The sequence below is a fragment of the Neolamprologus multifasciatus genome, chromosome 6 (assembly GCF_963576455.1).
Source record: "Neolamprologus multifasciatus chromosome 6, fNeoMul1.2, whole genome shotgun sequence".
Lineage (NCBI taxonomy): Eukaryota > Metazoa > Chordata > Actinopteri > Cichliformes > Cichlidae > Neolamprologus > Neolamprologus multifasciatus.
Window position 1 is genome coordinate 34,433,523 of NC_140444.1, and position 21,491 is coordinate 34,455,013.

Genomic DNA, 21,491 nt, shown 5'->3' on the forward strand with positions numbered 1-21,491 from the left:
CCCCAATCGCCTGATGTTCAGCTAAAAGAAAAAGGTTCTCGGGTGGCTAGTCAGACATACGTGGTACAGCATGTTCGTCCATCCCTCCATGGTGATGCACTGGAAGACGGTGAGCACGGCGAACAGAATGTTGTCGAACTGGGTGATCCCGTAGTTGGGTCCAATCCACTCTTCCCCACAGTGCGTGCCATTGGAGCACAGCCGGGATGGCGATGCAGTACCACACGGCCTGTCATCTGCAGTCTCATCTGATCACAGAGTGAAAGATGCAGCTTCACTATAAAATAACTAAACAACCATTTTGGGTGTCAGAAAGAAAAAAAATGTAGTGACTGGCTGTGTTCATCTGTTCAAGAGGCTAACAAATTCTGACAAAGTAACACACTTTTTTCAGTGAGTTACACACATACACATGTATTTTGAGTCTATGAACCCGGTCCTGTCCTATTCAAGTATTAAAACAAGCCACAAGGATAGCATAAAAATACCAGGACCCAAAAAACCAAAGCCTCCATCATTCATTTTATTTTTTATTTGTTATTTTCCTAATGAAAAGAAGCCCTATGGTACACCTGAAATGGGATGGGGCCACCATCCTTTCTGTTGGAACAAGTCACAAAGGCTCACCACACATTTTTTTTTTTTTTTTTACCACTTTCTACTTACTTGTAACATCATCATAGCAAGTCTTGTGGAACTGTCCCATGTAAAACTCCAGGCCGATGATTGCAAACATGAGGATGGCCACAAATAAGAGGAGACCAATCTGCAGCAGGGGGATCATAGCCTTCATAATGGACTTGAGCACCACCTGCAGGCCTGGAGGATTCAGTGCAAGACAAGCAAATAAATAATAGACATGGAATAGCTTGGGTGCTTTTTAGAACAAAACAAAAATAAAGTAGACAGTATGCTACTAAGTGATAAATGTAAGGTCGATGTTGTTAAATAAGAGCAGTGAGGTTAGCTTGTCTAGTAGCTCCTCGATTGGCAACCACGTTGTAATGACAAAGAATATACAGAACATCAAAAAAAATTGCAACTTGCAGTAAAATTCAGATTTGTTCTGATTTTATTCATTGGACTTGAATGTGACATGGTTTGTATGGAAGGATCTGAAATTAGCATAGAAACAAAAACACTTACTTGGAATTCCAGACACCAGTTTTAAGGGTCGCAGCACCCTGACGGCTCGCAGTGTCCTCAGGTCAAACGTAGACCCCACTGACGACAAAATACTACCGAGAAAGAAACAAAATACATGAGATTGTCTCTGAAAGCAGTCAACACTATCATTTAAACTCTCACCACTTTATTAGGTACGCCTAGCTTAAACCAGTTCTGCTCAAGGCAGCTGTCCTTCAATGAATCCTCTCTTTGTGCAGGTCTCAAAACCGATTTTGCATTCTGAATATTCACAGAGGTGTTGATTCAGCTTTGTAGTTAAATTTAAAGATGCAGTTACGATGTGTTGTTGTGCTCTGTTGTGCTATACTCACAAGGTACTTCAACTATTTTACCCATCAATGCTCTGCTAAGGGCTAAATAACAGAAAACGTCTCAGTTGAAAGCAAAGATAACAATCAGAAAACATAAAGACAACTATATGTTCACCTTAAACCAATATCTATGTGTGCGATGTGTTACTTCAGTAACAATATGTTTGCTGTTGGAAACTGCTGACACATTCTGTATCTGTTCTGACTGCTCTGTGTGTCTTTAATGTGTAGGTGTGTGAGTGAGAGAGAGAGAGAGCTCTGGCACAAAGTCAGCTGGAGAAGGAGCATGGAATTTTCCAACCTGTCTTGAACGTAGGCGGAAGGCAGGGTAGGTCCTATAGGAGGGGGAGGGAGGAAGTGTGGGGGCGTAGACAGGGGATGTACTGAGGAAGAGGAGTGAGATAGAGGGAAGGAGCGCACTGCATCGGCAGACATCTGATGCTAAAAAGTTTCACTTTCTTCTTTAAAGCTCAGTTAGTTCAAACAAGGATACTTTGAAATGATTTGCTTACTGTAACTGTCCACACATTAGCTACCAATGACAAGAAAGAGAAGCCCAGCTGTCGCACAGCCTCAGCATCATTCTCATTCACTAGCTGGCATTTCTGTGCATTTGTATGACTATCCTTTGACCACTGAAAAAAACTCATAGTTCATATCTGGACTCATTTATTAGCTGCTTTCTCATAAGTCAGCTTTTACATGGCCCGTAGTTGTAAGCAAGCTTTCCTATAGCACCATAATACATGACACTGTGGACCGGATTTGCTAACACAAACTGTGGTTGGTGGGTTTGGTGGTTCTGACCCTCTTGTATTTGTCACAAACTGATTCACTAATGTTTGCGTTATTTCATATATGGGCCATGATTTCACAGCCTATGCAAAGACATTCAGAATGAAATCGCAGAAGAAAAGAGAGAACAGGGGGATCATGATGATGAAATGGGACCTTATCCTGAAAATAATCAGGCCATACATGAACATCAGCACGTGAATTCCTAATAGCGGCCTATGTTTTTAATTTAATCATCTGATCAATGCATATACATTAATAACTTTACATTTTTGAAGATTACATTTAAAGGAAACCGTTATAATTTCAGGACCATGGACAGCTCATACGGTTTTCACTGTGATCTCACGAGCTGTGCTCTAATACAGCGGTCTCCAACCTTTTTTGCGCCACGGACCGGTTTATGCCCGACAATATTTTCATGGACCGGCCTTTAAGGTGTCGTGGATAGATACAACAAAATAAAACTAGTACCAGTACCAAAAAAAAGAAAATTTATTCATAACACACGTGAAAAGACCCAGGAAAACCGAGTAAACGATAAAAACGTTAACAAAATAACGCTGAAAACCGATAAAAAGCCTGAAAACTATACATTTCACACCTGAGCCTCAACTCTCGCAGCCCGGTACCAAACAACTCACGGACCGGTACTGGTCCGAGGCCCGGGGGTTGGGGACCGCTGCTCTAATACATGGCTGTTTGTAGTGGTTGACCTACACAAATTCAAAACGTGAGATATAGATCACAGATACAAAAAAACCCTGCATATTTTTTACATTTAATTTACTTAATTTTTTTCCTAAACAAATCCACCATAGTAAAGTTGTGGTGGCACTGTTAACACAACCAGTCTGAGAGTATAGAAATGAACCTTTGTCAGTCAGACATCTACGGTTTGTTCTGAAGATGGACGAGATGTAAGTTGTCTTAATACAAGAACAGAGCGTGATGTCAAAATACTGTCGCACAGTTCACAGTCCTACTTTGGCACCTGTCAGTTACTGAACCCTGTTTCTATTTTTATGACTCTGTCTGCCATTTAGCAAACACATTTATATGGTTTTCTGATTACAATTAACGAGCGGTGCCTGTCCTGTTAGTAAATGACTTGCAGCTGAATACCATCTCTCAGTTTGCCTGATTGTGCTTAACTGCACGACTCTTGGAAGACTATGCATGACATGTTGAAATGAACAGATTGTGCCTATCGTTAGAACAGCACAACTTTTGCAAATCACACGCAAACCTAACCCCACCTATCAGTACTATGTGGAAATGGAGGTGCTTCTTTATGTGCCTTATAAATGATGCCCTAAATTAGAAAGAAAGCAGTATTGTATTTTTTTAACCATGTGTGAGAAAGGCATGCGATTTAACAATAAGAGTAGCATTTAGCAGTCAGTCGTACCACCCTTTCTAAGAAACAGGAAGTGGACTGAAACAATGACAAAAGGCCCGCACAAATCAAATCTAAAACTTGTTAAATGTTGGCATCTGCCACCCTGCCATCCATCCATCCATTGCTTTTCCTGTTCCAGCCACTACCTTCTTAATCTCACTCCCTCCCCCACTTCTCCACAGGTTGGTTGCTAATTCCAGTAAGAGGTCATTTATTAACAGACACAGGAACAGCAGCCAATCCACTCATTCTCTCAATGGCTTTTTAACTGCCACAGCTAAAGGCAATGCTGCAGATTTGAAAATACCTGACCTCAGCAAAATAAGCAGATGGCTTCGGTCTTCAATCACCGCGTTCATGAGAGCACTCAGGACATGAAGCAAGTGAAACAGCATGACGTTTACCGGTGGCTTGAGCTGATGTTTAACTGCAGGTGATCAGAACAATTGTTTTAGCTGCATGGCTGCTGCTAGTGGCAGTTTAATAAGTTAACATCTACTTTTAAAGCATACTTAAACATTATCAAGGAGTTTCATGGACAAAACAGATTTTGTCAAAGATAAATGAACAAATGTTCTCGATGAGAACATCACGAGGAGGTTCTAGTGAAAACGAACAGCTCAGAGCAGCTTGTTTAAGGGAGTCTAGACTGAGATAGTTAGGTAGTTTAGTAGTAGGACTGTGATCTGTTCAGTAACCTAAATGAACTTAAACCAGATAATTTTAATCAGTGTAAACTGAACTTCCGTTAGCCCTTTTTTCTGCCTTGCTTAATTCATTTTTCTCATACACTTTCCTACAGCATGATATTATATAACACTGTAAACCTGACATACACCACATCCACTGAATAGGTTTGTTGTTCATGATTTAATCTATTGTGGATGACTTTCTGTTGGTTTTATGATCATATCGTTTTCTTTCTTGGCCTGCACAAACTACTGCTTACTCACTTGGAGCATTAAAGCTTAGGGGACATTTTTCTGGGCAGTTGGGTTCATGCCTGGATAAACAAATGGATGAGGTAAGAGAACAAAGGGTCTGTTTTGATATCATTAATCTGACTTTTCTGCTGTTCCGTCTCTCTGTGTCTGTCATTTATTGCCTTGCCTTTCGCCCTCTGTTTATTTTTGTCCCACTTTTTTTCTCCTGTGACAATCAATTTAAGGTGAATCTAGAGCTCCAAAATTCATTCATGTGAGACGGCATCTACCGCTTTTGAAGACAATTCTAACACTGAGGATGCAGTCGCCACTGTCAAAGGATGAACCTGCCCACAGTGTATTGATGTGGCCAGTAGAGGGAGCAGAGAGTATGCTGCTGGTTGTGATGGTGATGGATGGATGAAGTGGAAAGCGAAGTGCATGGAAGATTGCGAGAAGACACAGAGGAACAGCTATGGGTGACAAATCCCTGAGAGTTAAGTTGAAGGAGAGGAGGCAAATGTGAGGAGCAGAAGGCTGCGTAATCATGTCATACACGACCATTATGATCTTTTTAATTAGTATCACAACTTTTGCTTAAATGTTTCATGAAAAAAGGCATCAGTTAAACAAAGCTTTGATGCCACAATATTAATTTACGATTGAAAATCTGAATATTTTAATACTCAAGGCTGTTATTAAAATCTTTAGTAGGTGAATGCAAAGATAGGACTAAAACAAAAACTCAAAATAATAAAAGAATAGCACCTGAATGGACCACCAACATTGTATATACCTAAACTAGGCTGTTGTCTTTGACGTTAGATTTATTCTTTAGTCAAGATTGGGATTAGAAAGTGATTTAACTAGTTCCTCAGTGAAGCCTGTGGCACGTTAGCATTTTGGTATTGTTTGCTAATGCTAACTGATATATTTCTGTCTCTGAATTTGTTTAAATGCTAATAACCATACACAATTAGTACGTTTTCTCAGACATGGATTACACTTAGTAGCATACAAAAAGAAAAAAAAACTCTCCACTAAAAAAAGAAAAAGAAAAAAAGGTCATGGCCCTTAATTAGGCTTAAAGAAACAAGCTCTATATCTCTATTGCCCTAAAATCCAAATTAATTCAAATAAACTGGGAATATAGGCTACAAACACAGGGTATTACAAGGGAGATTTATCTTAAACTAGACGCTCCCTAATGAAATACAGACTGGGAAGAGGGAGACGAGGTATCCCTTAAGAGAGAGTAAGTGTGAGATAGAGTGAGCGGATTGAAAAAGAGTGATAGTCCTGTGCGTCAAAAGTGTGAGATTCAGCAGTAGAGACAAGCAGAGAGTCAATGAACCCCCAAAGAGAGAGCTGAAGAGACTCCAGAGAGAAAGACAGAGTGTTTCAGCTGCAGAGGGAGGAGGTGTTTGGACAGTGATGACAGAGGATCTCACTGCTGGGAAACACCTAGCTATCAACCTGCAAAGATGCACACACGCACACACACATGCATACACACACACATATACAATTACATATGCTAACAGTGTGTTAGCTTTACCTAAGTTCACCTGAACTCTGTCTTGTACAATATATGATAGAAATGATAGGATGTAAAAAAACACAATACATCTGTATAACAGATGCAAATGAATGAAGTGTTAAACAATGGCCTAGGTCCAAACATTAGTCAGATCTTTGGACAGGTTTAACTGTAATCTCCTAGCCTTCACCTTATTTAACTCAAATCGCTGAATTAGACCTCTCATTCATGTTTTTGCTGTTAATGTCACCTGTGTATTGTTATTTCTATCAAAAAATCATTTAAAAGTATTTTAGTAATCATTTACGTAGCACTGAATCTATGCATTGCACCTACAGAATCTAAAGATGCGCCTAACCAAGCTCTACGGTCACGTGATAACTTACCACTCCACCCTTTTATCTAAATATCCTCACCTTTAGCTTAAAAAACACCCTGTAAGGTGCTCAAACTGAGGTTTCAAAATAGGCCTTTTCAAATGAACAGTAGCTACACGCGCCTTTCATAAAAGGTGGACGCAAATAAGATAAACACTAAACGTCACGAGTATCCCTTCCAGCCTTTAGTCATTATTTTGATGGCAGCAGGTTTAAAGGTTAACTGGAATGTCCTGTATAAGTATTGTAAGCCTGGTGTGCTGTTGTTTCAACATTATTTTAATCATGTAATAAAAGCTTGTTTTTGCATGTTAAAGATTGAATTCATATCCCCAAATTTCTTTACAATTCTCTGGTACTGTTCAGAGAATAACATGCGAACTATCCTAAGTATCAAATCAAGGTCCAAGACCTGCTGCAACACGAGGCTTCTGTTTGCTGCTGTCCCGCCGAGGAACAGCGCTTTGATGATGATGATTGATGGCACTGATTAAGATCTCAGAGGTCACTCGCCACCTTCACTCTGCTCGGTCTATCCCTGTTCATGGCATTGCCATGGCAACTGGCAATTCCTCTCTTCGCTTAGTCTCCACAGTTACCGACCTGCTCTCATTCATAAGCGTTGCCAGGGAAACGCAGCCCATGCTCATTGATGGAATCTTGGCATTGCCGCAGAAACGGGGATGGGAAGTGGGTCTCCCAGCGATTGATTTTCCAACCCCTCCAAACACCCGCATCTCCCACCCACATACACTTACACACATAACCCTCACCTACCCTGCTGCCCCTGCAGCTCCCCCGTTCTAACCGCAGATCCTGAGCCTGCTGACAGGAACACAGCACACAATGCAAGAGCAGCTTCTTTGCATGCAGACTGATGCTTACCGGCGCATTGTTTTACTGCATGGAAACACAGACACACATATCAGACACGTGTGTGTGCATACACAATGCATGATCAGGTGACAGTGATGAATGAAGCCCAGGTAGAATGGATGATCCACTTTCTCTGCTTCTGGTTTATTCTGAAATGGCTGTATTGTACAAACATCAGATATCCCACACAATCACACATAACATAGATGTTATTATTTATGCAAATGAAAACCGGCCAAACCTCTTTGTAGACTTGGATCTTGATTTAACTAATTGGTCTTCCTGTCAACAGTTTTTAACCTTTTTGTTAGACACAGCTAAGAAGCAACTATTATTTCCAGGAGATAAAACAGAAAAAATTATCCATACATCCATTACTTCTGATATTTTGTGCAAGTATTTTAGAATTTCCAATGGCTACTTATAGGTCTTGCAGTTGATTTAAAGCCTTTACTAATTACCTTGGATGTGTACCAGTCTTGGCCAGAACTGGCAAAACCCCAAGCTGCAGTTTGGGCACAGGACTTTCTCTGATCATGTCTTTGTCTTAAGTGTTTGAGGTTTTTACAAAAGACATCTAATTACCAAAATTTAAAAAATAAGACCCTACTTGTACTTATACAGAGGTTCTTTGTGTGGTTTCTAGTGTTTTAATTGGATCCAGCTTCTTAAGAATTTAGCTAGGAAAGCAGTTAACTAGCAAGTGGGGCGTGATAACCTAAAGTGGTAGTTGCCATATCAACAGACTAGTATGTGTATCCCTGTGTTTCTTCTCGATTGGGCTGCGATATAACTGTAAGTTGCACACATAAAATAATGTGATTCACATTAAAATTAAGCCACTGTAACATGGACATGACAAAAACTTCAGTTCCTTTGATGGCTACTTGAGGCTGGTTTCAAAGGTGACCTGCCACAGCCTGCCATGCCAAACTTTGCATCAGTACAAAGCACCTGATTAGCTGAGTTCTACAGAATGAAATCATACAGTAATTAAAAAAGATCAATATGATATTACATTAACAACCAAGCTTATTTTAACTGAATAATTCAAAAATGATCCTAACTTGTCTGCCATTTTGGACCAGTGGACGTTTAGGGTCAAAAGTCATAGAGGCAGAGATGAGTTGGCAACCAGTTGGCGACCAGTTTGTAACCAACGGTCGCAGGTTAAAAAAACAAAAAACATTCTTGCAATTGATTAGGCCATTAGCCAGTTGCCCCAGTCACTTATTCTATTGAGTGTTCATTGGTGGTGACTTGCGTGGACTTGGTGAAGTCAAGTATCCCAGAATGCATTTCATCTGAATCTCAGAAGAAGAAATAATGGAAGAGAGCAGCTAAGGCTTTAAGTAAAGTTTTAAATATTACTGTTTCTGTGACACAAAAATATATTTTTTAAATATTTTCAGGGAAGAATGTAGATGTGTAAACTTCAAATATCTGCTCGATTTATTGCCTATTAGTGAAAGTGCTCCGAGGTTTCCAGAGATGAGGGAGGTTGAGGCTCATCGTTTTCAAAAGCTTGTGTGCTTTTGCTACTCAGTAGAGGTTAAACACAAAACACGATTTATAAAGATAATTTCTAACGGTTTGTTTGGCTTATTTTAGTGTTTTATTTGTTCCCGATCAAATCAGTTAGGCTGTGATTAAAGTCAAGTTTCATATTTAACTTTTATGTCTCACTGGAGAGCTGTCAGTATATTTGGAATTGAATGTCTCACTTTATTCCCTGATGTACAAATATGCTGTTCTTATTTTAACAGCTTATTCTGAATCAAATCTAACATTAAAGATATTTTAAAAGCAGAAACATCTGGAGCGGCATGTTGATATGTGGACATCCTGAAGACTGCTCCAGAAATGATTAACTTGTGTTTTCAACATTTATTCAATTTTTTCCCCAAACACCAGCTGTCTACTGTTTTGGGTGTCAACTAAAATGAAAATAAAAGCATTAGACCTGATTTTATTTTTATCCAATAATCATCTTGAGTCCAGACTGCCATGTGAAATACGAACTACCAAGAATGCAAGTACAGACTTGAGTATTGAGAAATGTCAATAGTGCAACACAAACTGGAAATGGAGACTGCCTTCAAAATAAAGGTTGTGCCTTCTGAAATGTGTTGACCACAGTGCACAGTTTTACCGAATGTTAAATGAATGTTTGCACATCACATTTTACTGAAAACTTATAGTGTCAATACATGTGTGTATGTGATGCAGGCTCATACAGTTATCTGTATGTAGAAGCAGACAATGTTAAATGTTATCAGCGTATACACAACATGGTCTGTGTGCAAAAGCCACGTGTGCTGCGTGTTTAAACACACACAGACAACACGAAAGAGCCTTGGACAAGTTCCAGCCAGTCACACGTGCATTAGCTGTGCTGTGTTTGTGTGCATGTGTATGTCTATGTAAATGAATTGCACATAGCCCATGTGTGCCTTGTGTGGAAAGAGTGTAGGAGTGCCATGTGTCATCACAGTGTGAACTCCTGTCCCCTTAGTGTCTCCCACTGAGCCCTCAACCATTAAACCCTCCACACATATTCACACATGTAGTGGACAATATACACATATACATATTTAAGGGATGTGTTTGAACCTAGTGTAACAGATATTCAAATTGCATCATGTGTCTTATAAATCCAATAAATGCTGCTTTCATTGATACTAATCTAAACTTAGATACAGCACAGCACTAATTCTTTGCTTTTCTTTTAAAAGCTTTTCTAATGTATTTAGTAGTAAAGACAGATCCTTTAAAAAGACAACATGTCAGAGAGTTTTCCTCAGTTCTTCTGTGAATTAAAGCCATCTTAGTTGTTTCAATGGCTTCATTTAAACCCAGAATGATTCAATGTTTTCAGCTGAAGTGATTGGTGGTGCTGTCATGATCATCATGATTCCTACCTAACTGGATTATGATAGCATGAAGCCAAACATCTGAATTATCCTAAAGTTTTTGCACAGTACTGTATGTGGGCCAAATGCATTATTACAAATAATACATTTCCTCAGTGTACTTTTAGGGACAAACAATAACTTGTGCTCTGGTTGAAAATTACTTTTCTGCAATTACTTTATGTTTAGAAGCTAGAAATGTGGCCTCATATTTAGGAAAATACAATCCAGATTGGCTGAATGGACGCAAGCTTTTTGTAAGCAGAAGCAATATCACAATATACAATAATAATGCTGCATTACAACCTAAGGGTTAGCCAGTGCTTCCAATGAATTCCAACAGATAATGAAGAATAAACAATGAGATGATTGAACATGTTTTGTAGCGTGCTGTTCATTTACAATTTGTTTGTGGAGCAGTCATGATGCAGTACAGTATTTATATTTTCAATCAAACAACTGGTTTGTTTCTTCCTCATTTCATTCTTCTCTGTTTTTTGTCCACTTCTCTCCGTCTCCTCATAGCTGAAGCTTTCATTGGCAGCAGCAGGACAGAAGCACTCATTCTCACCACATTCTCCACCCTCATCGCCCCCTTCCTCTTGCTTTCCCTCGGTTAATTTTCTCACTCTAGCGTTATTGCTGATCTCAGCAGACTACTAACACTCAGCTGATGGACTCCCTCCTTCTATCCCCACCCAAACTCACTCCTTCCCACCACCTTTCCTCTGTTCTCTTCAGTTTTTTTCTCCTCTCTCCTCCTTTTTTCTACTTTAACTTCACGTATAGAGGAAGGAAAAGGACAAATTAAGGAGGTCATAAAGAGGAATGAATCATTCTTTCACCCTGGTCACCTGTGTTTTATTAAAATGTATGCTGTGCTTTTCTGACCCGTCTGGCCAACTTAATGTCTGGTTTTTAAGTAATTAGGAGAGGCAATTTTCTTATATCAGTGGGCAGTATTCTTTTAATGAATACTGGGAACATTTGCAGAATATTTTCTTTAGTAGGTACAAAAGGTAGTTGTGTCACTAGAAGTTTAACTTTCCGATATGCTGTATTTTTAAATTTTCTAATTCTGTGTAATCTAATTGTAAAGTAGAGTCACTGGTTGTCAGTTCTTCTGCAACCTTCATTTCATTCCTCTGTCCTTTAATTATATTGGGACATGCCTGTTGCCTTTCTCCTCCTCACACAATCTTTTCCATGGCTCTAATCTTCAGTTTTTCCATTCACCTCTCTCCCTTGTTCCCTCGATCTCTGCCGGACCGGCTGATTTGCCCACCTGTTCCTCTGTCTCTTGCCAGCATGACTGCTGGACTTCACAAGGACACGACGTCTGGACTTCTCTGTCCTTGTTAGCGTGTGTCTTTCCTTTCAGTGTGTTGTTGGACACTTGTGTGCATGTAATGTTCTTGAACGTTTGTGTTTACAGCATGTTTGATTTCTGGTGTTTTTGCAGCCAAAATTCCCAACATGTATAATTATGCTGCCCACCGTGAATTGCCTGACTCTAATTCACTCCATCCATCAAGGTTCATCAATATCATTGCATTTGCATGACTATATACAGTGTGAAAGGATGGGTTGTAACCAAGTTGCAAAGAAAGAAAAAAAGTATCACAGTTTTGCAGCAAGTCTGTCAGAAAAAAACAGCAAATTATCCACTCAAAATGACATCAGTATTAGAACTTATAATATGACACTGCCAATGCATAAACAACGTACAGACATGCAAAACTGCGTCGCTGGCTAGGAGTACGAACTAGATCCAATGACAGTTGCCTAGATAGCACCCAGAAGTCCTGCAGGGAGCATGTCCCTTGAATTTTGAACATTCACCAGGTTGTGCACGTGGAGTCATCCCAGAAGGTTAGACAACTAACAGGAAGTTCTACTGTAGGACATCTGAGGAAGAGCGTTCAGTTTTTGAAACTTACATCAAATTCTGTCAAATACAAAAAAAAAAATGTTTCTTTAAGAATACAATGTTTAAGCTAGCTGTGCAGCTGGCAGCTTTTAGTGAGGATAACATTAGCTGTTCAAAAAGCCATTAGTCTGATATTGGTACATCAACACAATCGTTATTCACCACTCACCCTAATCCATCTCTGGTTATTGTCCTACAATTGGCCAGTCTAGTCCAAAATAAAGTTCAAATTGAAGGGTTATCATTTTGAAGCAGCAGTGGAGATCAGAGGCAACTGCAAGTTGGTACACAGCTGACAGCCGTGTTTAACAACTGTTAGAATTCATATCATGGTAAGAACCAGCTAAGCGCAGGGAAACAACAGTCCTTCATTACTTTAAGAACTGAAGGTCAGTCAGTCCAGAAAATTGCTAAAACTTTGATTGTGTCCACAAGTGCAGTTGCAAAAAATCAAGTGCTACAACAAAACTGGCTAGCATGAGGACCGCCCCAAGAAAGGAAGACCAAGAGTCACTTCTGCTGCTCAGGATAAATTCATCTGAATCCCCAGACTCAGAAATTGCAAGTTAACAGCCACTCAGATTAGAGCCCAAATAAATGCCACACACAGTTCCAGTAGCAGACACATCTCTACATCAGCTGTTCAGAGGAGACTGTGTGAATCAGGACTTTATGGTCAAAAAGCTGCTAAGAAATCTAAGGAAACACAACAAGCAGAAGAGATTTGTTTGGGCCAAGAAACACAAAGAGTGGACATTAGACCAGTGGAAATCTGTGCTTTGGTCTGATGAGCCCAAATTTGAGATCTTTGGTTCCACCTGTGTCTTTGTGCGATGCAGAAAAGGTGAATGGATGGTCTCTACATGCATGGTTCTCACCGTAAAGCATGGAGAAGGAGGTGTGATGCTGTGGGGGTGCTTTGCTGGTGACATGTTGGGGATTTATTCAAAACTCAAGGCACACTGAACCAGCATAGCTACCACAGCATCCTGCAGCCACATGCCATCCCATCTGGTTTGCGTTTAGTTGGACCATGATTTATTTTTCAACAGGACAATGACCCCAAACACACCTCCAGGCTGTGTAAGGGATACTTGACAAAGAAGGAGAGTGATGGTGTGCTGCACCAGATGGCCTGGCCTCCACAGTCACCTGGCCTAAACCCAATCGAGATGGTTTTGGAAGAAATGGATGCAGAGTGAAGACAAAAGGGCCACCAAGTGCTCAGCATCTCTGCGAACTCCTTCAAGACTGTTGGAAAACCATTTCAGGTGACGACCTCATGAAGCTCATCAAGAGAATGCCAAGAGTGTGCAAAGCAGTGATCAAAGCAAAGAAAAATCTAAAATATAAAAGATGTTTTGAGTTATTTCACACTTTGTTTACTACATAATTCCATATGAGTTCAGTTTTGATGCCTGAGAATCTACAATATAAATAGTCATGAAAATAAAGAAGAACCTTTCAATGTTGGTATAATTAAATCACATCAGAGTAAGGAAATGATAAAAAAAAAAAAACACGCTGTTAAGAATTACTGTACACAAATTGCTGCAAAGGTGTGAGAACAACTGCCAAAAGAGGTCACCTAAAAGGTGAAAATATTTGATACTGTGATGGAGAAAATCTCAGTGTGATCAGAGGTCAGAGGTCAGAGGTCAGAGACAGTGATTGCATATCTTGGAAAAGGACACTTTAGGCTAAAGAATTCGGGACAGACATGCTTGTTAACTCTGTGTGTATGATGAACGACAATTACTGGCTTACCTTTAACACTCTGCTGCCCTCACATTGTGTGTCTGTGGGTGTGTGTTTCTGTCTGTAACTCTATTTTCGTTCACGAGGGTGTGTGGGTGAACACAAAGTACTGCACACTGAAGCAGCAGCTTTGTTTGAAAGACTACTTCATTGTGCAGTTGTATGGTAAATGGCAGGCTGATCAGTAGTGTTTTCCTCAAACCACAAAAACAGATTTTAATACAGCTCTATTGTGCATTTACCAAGAAGGCAGACCCAAAACTGCTCTCCAGAGCGGCACTTAAAATAAGATTGTTTCTCCACCCCAATAGCGCGTCCCTTAAGAACCACCTGTCCACCCTATTTTCTTCCACCTACTTCAATATTGGTTTATTTATTGCTTTAAACCTGAAGCCAATGCTGCTGTTTTTCCAGTGAATACAGTCAAGCTCATAATGTAACTCAATGCCATTACTTTTGAACAAGAACAGCTGAGTGAGTATCATCAGATATGTGGCCACTACAATCACTGTACAACCTTACATCTATTTTTTGTCCTTCTTGTTCTGTGGGTTGCGGCAGATAACCTGCAGGGGACAGTGCTTGAGGGTATGGGAGAACGTATAGGGGAGAGATGAGCCTGTAAATGACTGCAGACCAATAATGATAATGGAAGTGGTGGCAACAAGACAACTTTCAAAAAGTACGCGCTCCGTCTGTGACCTCGTTTTTCTCTCCTTGTTGGACTTAAATCCCTCCCTCAGTTGTTAATGCAGTTGTTCTGTACCCACTGTGACACCCCTGTGTACCGCTTCTTCATATTTGATTACATTTTGATTTGCTGCTGTAATGTTACTGTAACGTGGCATGCTTCACATTAAAGTTAGCCAGCATTACATGCACACAGAAGGAGCTATTCATAACTCGTAGGGCCTGAGTCGATACGGCCGAGAACCATTTTTATGAAGACTGGTTTCATCTCATCTGTCCTGTTTCTGACACAAAAGTGAGCTCAGTTTTCCCTGCAGTGAGTCAGAGTTTTCTGTTACTCTCCGTCTTGGGTTCTGGAGGTAATTTGGTGTCACTGCCAAATACACCAGTGACTCAATAGAGCATCTTTACCTACTGAGATGGGGAGAAATGCTCCAAACCTCTCAGATTCTATTTCTCAAATGTACAGTGTGTTCTTGCACATTTTTATGAGAAAGAGAAAGACGGTTTTAATCTTAAGCATGGTATGCTAAATTGGGAGCTTTAATAGCAGGGACAATTGTTTATAGTTTACTTAATGATGTTTAATTTTGCTGTATTCAAGAGCAGCACGTAGCCTTTTCAGTGATTTGTAGATCCAACATACACTGCTCAAAAAAGAAAAAGAAATAAATAAATAAAGGAACATCCAACATAGCATCAAGTCAGTTAAACTTGTGGGTTAAACTTGATCTGGTCAGTTACGTAGCAGAGGGGATTGTTAATCAGTTTCAGCTGTTTTGAGGTTCATGAAGTTAACAACAGCTGCACTAAAGGGGCAACAATGAGACAGCCCCCAAAACAGGAATGGTTTCACAGGTGGAGGACACTGAGATTTTCTCTTTTCTGACTTCCTTTCACTAATTTTGCATTTGGTTAGGGTCAGTGTCACTGCTGGTAACATGAGGTGATACTTGGATCCTACATAGGTTGCACAGGTAGTTCAGCTCCTTCAAAATGGCACATCAATGGGTCCCTGTGTTGAGGTGTGGTCGGCGGTGCCGTGCGGACGCACCTGCATGTGCGGCTGGTAGCTTGTGAGCTGCAGCCGCAGTAAATAAAATGGCTCAAAACAACACACCTGCATATCTCAATCACACCACAGTGCCATTGCCAGAAGGTCTGTTGTCTCCCAGCACAGTCTCAAGAGCATGGAGGAGATTCCATAGAGGAGAGCTGGAAAGGACAGTAAAAGGTCCTTAACACATCAGCAGGACAGAGACCAGAACCAAGGAGGAACAGGATGAGCACTGCCAAAGCTACAAAATGACCACCAGCAGGCCATTATTGTTAATGTCTCCGACAAAACAATCAGAAACAGACTTCATGAGGGTGGCTTGAGCATCTTACATCCTCTAGTGGGCTCTGTGCTCACTGCCTGGCACAGCGGAGCTTGATTGGCAGCTCCACCAGTGGCACCCTGTGCTTTTCACAGATAAGAACAGGTTCACCCTGATCACATGTGACAGACGTGAAAGAGTCTGGAGAAGCCGTGGAGAATGTCATGCTGCCTGTAACATCGTTCAGCATGTATGGTTTGGTGGTAGGTCAGTGATGGTCTGGGGACACACAGACATCTACAGGCTAGGCAACAGCAGGCATCAGGATGAAGTCCTTGGACTCACTGTCAAACTCTACACTGGTGCACTGGGTCCTGGGTTCCTCCTGGTAACAATGCAGGCAATTGCCAGATGATAAATTAATTGATACCATTGACTAGCCCGCACACTTGCCTGACCTAAATCCAATAGGCAATGCGTTTCAGTCCATCTGACACCGCCAGATTGCATCTCATACTCTCCAGGAGCTCAGTGATTCCCTGGTCCGTATCTGGAAGGAGATCCCCCAGGACACCATCCATTAGGAGAATGCCCCGATGTTGTCAGACATCAAACACGTGGAGGTCATACAAAGTACTGAGTACCATTTTCAGTTCCTGCAATAACATTTTGGCAAAATGGACTAGCTTGCTGCTCATTTCATCACTTCTGTCTTTGAATTCAGCCTTTTGTAGGTCAATCAAATGATGTGGCATCCTTTCATTGCATTACCTGACCCATATCAATATAGATATGGGTCAGGTAATGCACAATTCTTTTTACACCATTGAGATGTGATGTTTTTCCAAAATGTTCATGTCTATTTTGTGCAGTCTATCTTTTTATGGTCTTAATCATATGTTTACGCTGTAGATAGGTAAACTCATTTAACTCTCTGTATGTCATGATAACAGTATAGCATCATTAGCATGATTGTACATTTCTGCACTGGTGTCTATTTGTCTATTTCTCTGACAGAGAAAAGGATTATGGGAATTTAACAAATGCCTAGTTGACTGGGTACTGCTTAACCAGGAAAGGGAACGGCCATAGCTGACTTCACAAAGAAGAGAACGAAGTTCACATCATTCAAACAAAGATCAAAGAAGCACAGTTGAGCAGTTGAGAATCACAAACAGAGGACAGTTTTGTCTTTGTCATCACCCAATCGCTTCGTTTTGGTGTAAATAAGTTCTTTGCATATTACGGTTTCTGTCTTCTTTGTGGTAAAGTTAAAAAACCAGCAAGACCACAAACATGAACAAGACATTACCAGTTATTCCACAAATGCTTAACAATGCCTCAGGTGGCACTAGACAGCAACAGAATGTAAAAGCTCTGTACAGTAACTGCGAACAACTGATTCACTACCACGCTGACCTCTACAACTGTCACTAGTACACTCTAAACCAGGTATTAGTACCTGTGCTGCTGCAACATCAGGTTCTAGTTCTTAGTGTTTTTCTAAATCCAGCCAAAATTGCAACAAATTAGAGAAAGGAGTTCTGTAGGAAAAAGAAACAAAAGAAAATGTTGTTTTCTTATGCTAGCCGCTTCCATGGCTACAGATGTAAGTGGTGTCAAGTTTTGTCCCTTTTGTGAAGTACCAGTGCCAGTTGTTTTATCAGTGGGAATGTCAGCCAGTTCTAGAGTCGGTGCCCTGTCCTTGTTAAAAGAGGTATAAGCTATAAGGTATGCAATTTAATAAAAGATAAATCCTTAACAATAACTTTGCCTTATAATGAAAGCCAATGACACTGCACATGCAAAAAAATATACCTGGCTGAAGAATGAGCGAGGTTTATATTTAACATTGTGTCTGTGACCATCCATTAGGAGAATCACAGGGGCATATATGGTGTCCTCTCATTGACTGACTGGCCCAGACTCTACTATAAATGATTAAATTACTTTGTGACGTCACAGTACTAAAAATCAATGGACTGTCATCCTTGAATACTAAATACACTAGTCACTGTGTGTGTGTGTGTGCGCGCGCGCTCCTGCTCCTCTTTTCTTCCTCTCATTAATTCTTGTCCTCATCAAGTATCTGTCTCACCAGTGTGTTCGCCAAGAATGAAGTCAGCACACGTGCATGCACACAGGCAGACACACACACTTCACGACACAGTGGCAGAAGCCTTCTCAGTCACGACTCACGCAGCACAAGCACACACTCTCCCAGAAACCAATAGAGATAAAAAGTGAGAAAGGAAGAGAGTGACAGTAGTAACACTAAAAATTGAAACTAAACTAAAAGTCTGAAGCCTTATTTGTGTACCCCAGATGCTGCACTGTGTGTTACATGAGTTAATATTGCATTGTTGGATGAGCTGGATTTATTAAAGCCAAAAATACAGGCCACTGCACAGTGAAGGTAACCGCCATAATGTTAGAACAACTTACTAGTTATCTTTCCTGCAAAATTTCAATATTGGCCTGGCATTGATTAGCACTGAACAAAAAGTGAAGAAAATGATGTAAAATGGACAGGGCTCATCTTCTGGGCACCATGAGAGACACTTTTAGACATTTAGTAGTTTATATGGTTTACTGTATTTACATTTTGTGTATGTATAGTGATATACATGCTTTATTTTAGACAAGAATATGAATATTCTTCATGTACAGTGTTCCCTCATTTATCATGCGAGTTATGTTCCAAAAATAACCCGCGACAGGTGAAATCTGCGAAGTAGCCAACTTTATTTTTACAATTATTATAGATGTTTTAACCTCCTAAGACCCAAACTCTTCCACAGCATGCATTTTTAATTTCCCTTTGATATTTGGGCATATTGGGGCCCGATGAATGTAAAAACAAAGAATTACCAGATTTTTTTTTTTTTTTACCTTATTTTTGGTTTTAAGAAAAATATTTGTTTAAAATTTTGATATTTGGTCTAAATAACCCAAAATGTGATGTCCACATATGTGGACGCCAGGTCCTAGGAGGTTAAGGCTGTAAAATCCCTCACTACACACTTTATACACTTTTCTCAGACATGCATCGACATTTTCACACTTCACCCGCGGTTGCCTTTGATGGTGCAAAACGTTTTGTCGACATTGTTGTGTTTGTTGGGAAGAAAACTTACAAACACACAGTGCAGCACTTCAGAGTCACACTGCTAGCGATCGAAGATTTATGTAAATTTGACAAGCTGGATGCATTCTGCACTGTGCAGGAGACACGGCACGAGATTGATTGACAGTGGTCTACAGCCAATCAGGATGCAGAACATAATGCGCTGTAACAAAAAGACCCTGCCCCAAGTGGAGGAGTTCAAGTATCTCGGGGTCTTGATGATGGGAGAAGGGAGCCGGAGATCGACAGACGGATTGGTGCAGCGGCTGCAGTGATGCTGTACTGGTCTGTTGTGGTGAAGAGAGAGCCGAGCGTAAAAGCGAAGCTCTCAATTTACCGGTCGATCTACGCCCTTACCCTCACCTATGGTCACGAGCTGTGGGTAGTGACCGAAAGAACGAGATTGCGGATACAAGTGGCGAAAATGGGTTTCCTCCGACGGGTGGCAAGCCTCTGCCTTAGAGATAGGGTGAGAAGTTTGCCATTCGGGAGGGGCTCAGAGTAGAGCCGCTGCTCCTCCACATCGAAAGGAGCTAGTTGAGGTGGTTCGGGCATCTGACAAGGATGCCTCTTGGGCGCCTCCTGGGCAAGGTTTTCCGGGCATGTCCCACCGGGAGGAGGCCCCGGGGCAGACCCAGGACACGCTGGAGAGATTATATTTCTCGGCTGGCCTGGGAACGCCTTGGTGTTCCCCCAGATAAGCTGGATGAAAAAAAAAAAAAAAAAAAAAAGATAAGCTGGATGAGGTGGCTGGGGAAAGGGAGGTCTGGGCTTCTCTGCTGGGGCTGCTGCCCCCGCAACCTGGCCCCGGATAAGCGGAAGAAGATGGTTGGATGGATAATATTCAATATGCATCTATATTCTTAAATATCAATATTCACAGAATAAGACATTTAATCTTAGTTCATCTAAGACCAGTCAGATCAGCCTGGAGGCTGCTTAATGACTACCTGGCAACTATCAGTTGCTAGGGAAAAATTAGTATTCCCCAACTGGCTGGTCAGTGGTTGTAGGTGGCTTTTAGCGGTTGGGGAAATCAGTCACAAAGAGGTGCATGGTGCAGTGTTAAACACTGTAAAACCTTGTAGATCCTCTTGTAGATCTGATGTTATTTTTGATCACAGACATGTGACTTCTTTGATATCTCTCTGGCATCTTTGTTTGTCCAGATATCAGCAATGGTAGTACCAGGCCTCAGTCACACAGGCCTAGAAACCAGGTGGTGACCAGTAGCTAGAGAAAATGGAAATTCAAGACTTTGCTGCGGTGTATTACTCGTGATTCAATGACAAATTTACGTGTTTTGCAATAAATAAGACAGTGGTCAGAGCTCCTGAGGCAGCTCTGCTACACTGTACAAAAGGGAAGACCACATCTTAACCCTCAAATGGCACAGATATAGCGTTCACACATAGGAAGAGTACAGAAGGTTGATTTCAGAGTAAAATATACATAGTGGGTTGAAGTATGATTACACTTGGCAATATAGGCCAAGCATAGTAATTGTGTGTAATTGTGTGTGTCTACATACAGTGTCTATGTGTGTATGCACCATAAGCTACAAGCAGAGTGTGTTATATAGGCTGTGGCGAGTGATTGATCGTAGGGAGCAGGGAAAAGCAGGTTACTGCAGCGCTTACACACACACATTCATTCCCTCTCTCAGCGCGCTCCTCTTGGCATTTCTCATTTCCCTCTCTCTTTCTCCCCCCTCCCCCCTTGTTCCATCTCCATCTTTGACTTCCCTCCTCCTCCCATTCCTCTTCCAAACCTCTCTCTCATTCTCCATACATCACTTTCACTGCCGCTGTACCCCCAGCCATCACTTTTCCTTGCTTCCTGTGGTCTCCCTCCTCTTGCTCTAAACTCTTCTCTGCTCTCCATCCTTCTCACGCCTTCTTTAACAGCCAAGCCCATCTTGTATTCTTTTTCTGTCCTGTTATCCAGAGCCCAGGGGAATAGAGAAACAATGTCACGTGTCTTCTACTTCCACCTCCTCCTCCTTTTTCCCTCCCTCTGCTCTCTAGCTGCAGTAGTACTCTACTGCTACTCTGGCAAGGGGCTTCATTGCTCTCAGAGGGCTCACTTTGCTTCTCTCGCTCTACCCATATCTACATCTATCCATTTACTGCATCTATCCATCCATCCACGCAGAATGCTGCAGGACGTGTTGAATTTCAGTGACTGCAGTTTAAAGCTGTATTTAAAGTTGCATGTAAACATGGCAGCTATGAAGCACTAACCGTTGGTTCCGTTATGATGTGAGATGGCACTTGGATGTAAAAAGCCAATATGTGCATACTCAGATAATGATTTTAATTTTAAAGTAAAACCCTTCTTTGA

At 41.0% G+C, this 21,491-nt stretch overlaps 1 protein-coding gene and 1 long non-coding RNA gene across 13 annotated transcripts in view; both read right to left on the bottom strand.

The window, feature by feature from the left end:
* cacna1ab (calcium channel, voltage-dependent, P/Q type, alpha 1A subunit, b) overlaps positions 1-21,491 on the bottom strand; it is a 159,281-nt gene that overhangs the window by 86,675 nt on the left and 51,115 nt on the right. For all 12 annotated transcript variants that reach the window (XR_014874764.1, XM_085164310.1, XM_085164308.1 and 9 more), the window contains exons 4-6: positions 1,147-1,238; positions 667-819; positions 61-248 (exon numbers count right to left, since the gene is read on the bottom strand). Coding sequence is in view for 11 of the 12 variants with exons in the window: in XM_085164310.1 (XP_085020436.1) it covers positions 61-248; positions 667-819; positions 1,147-1,238 (433 nt within the window). In the remaining variant the exon portion in view is untranslated. The remainder of the gene's footprint in view (positions 1-60; positions 249-666; positions 820-1,146; positions 1,239-21,491) is intronic.
* LOC146517468 (uncharacterized) lies at positions 6,385-19,873 on the bottom strand. The gene is made up of 2 exons (XR_014874774.1): positions 12,284-19,873; positions 6,385-12,232 (listed from the first exon to the last, which is right to left on the bottom strand). It is a non-coding gene; the product is annotated as an uncharacterized LOC146517468 (long non-coding RNA).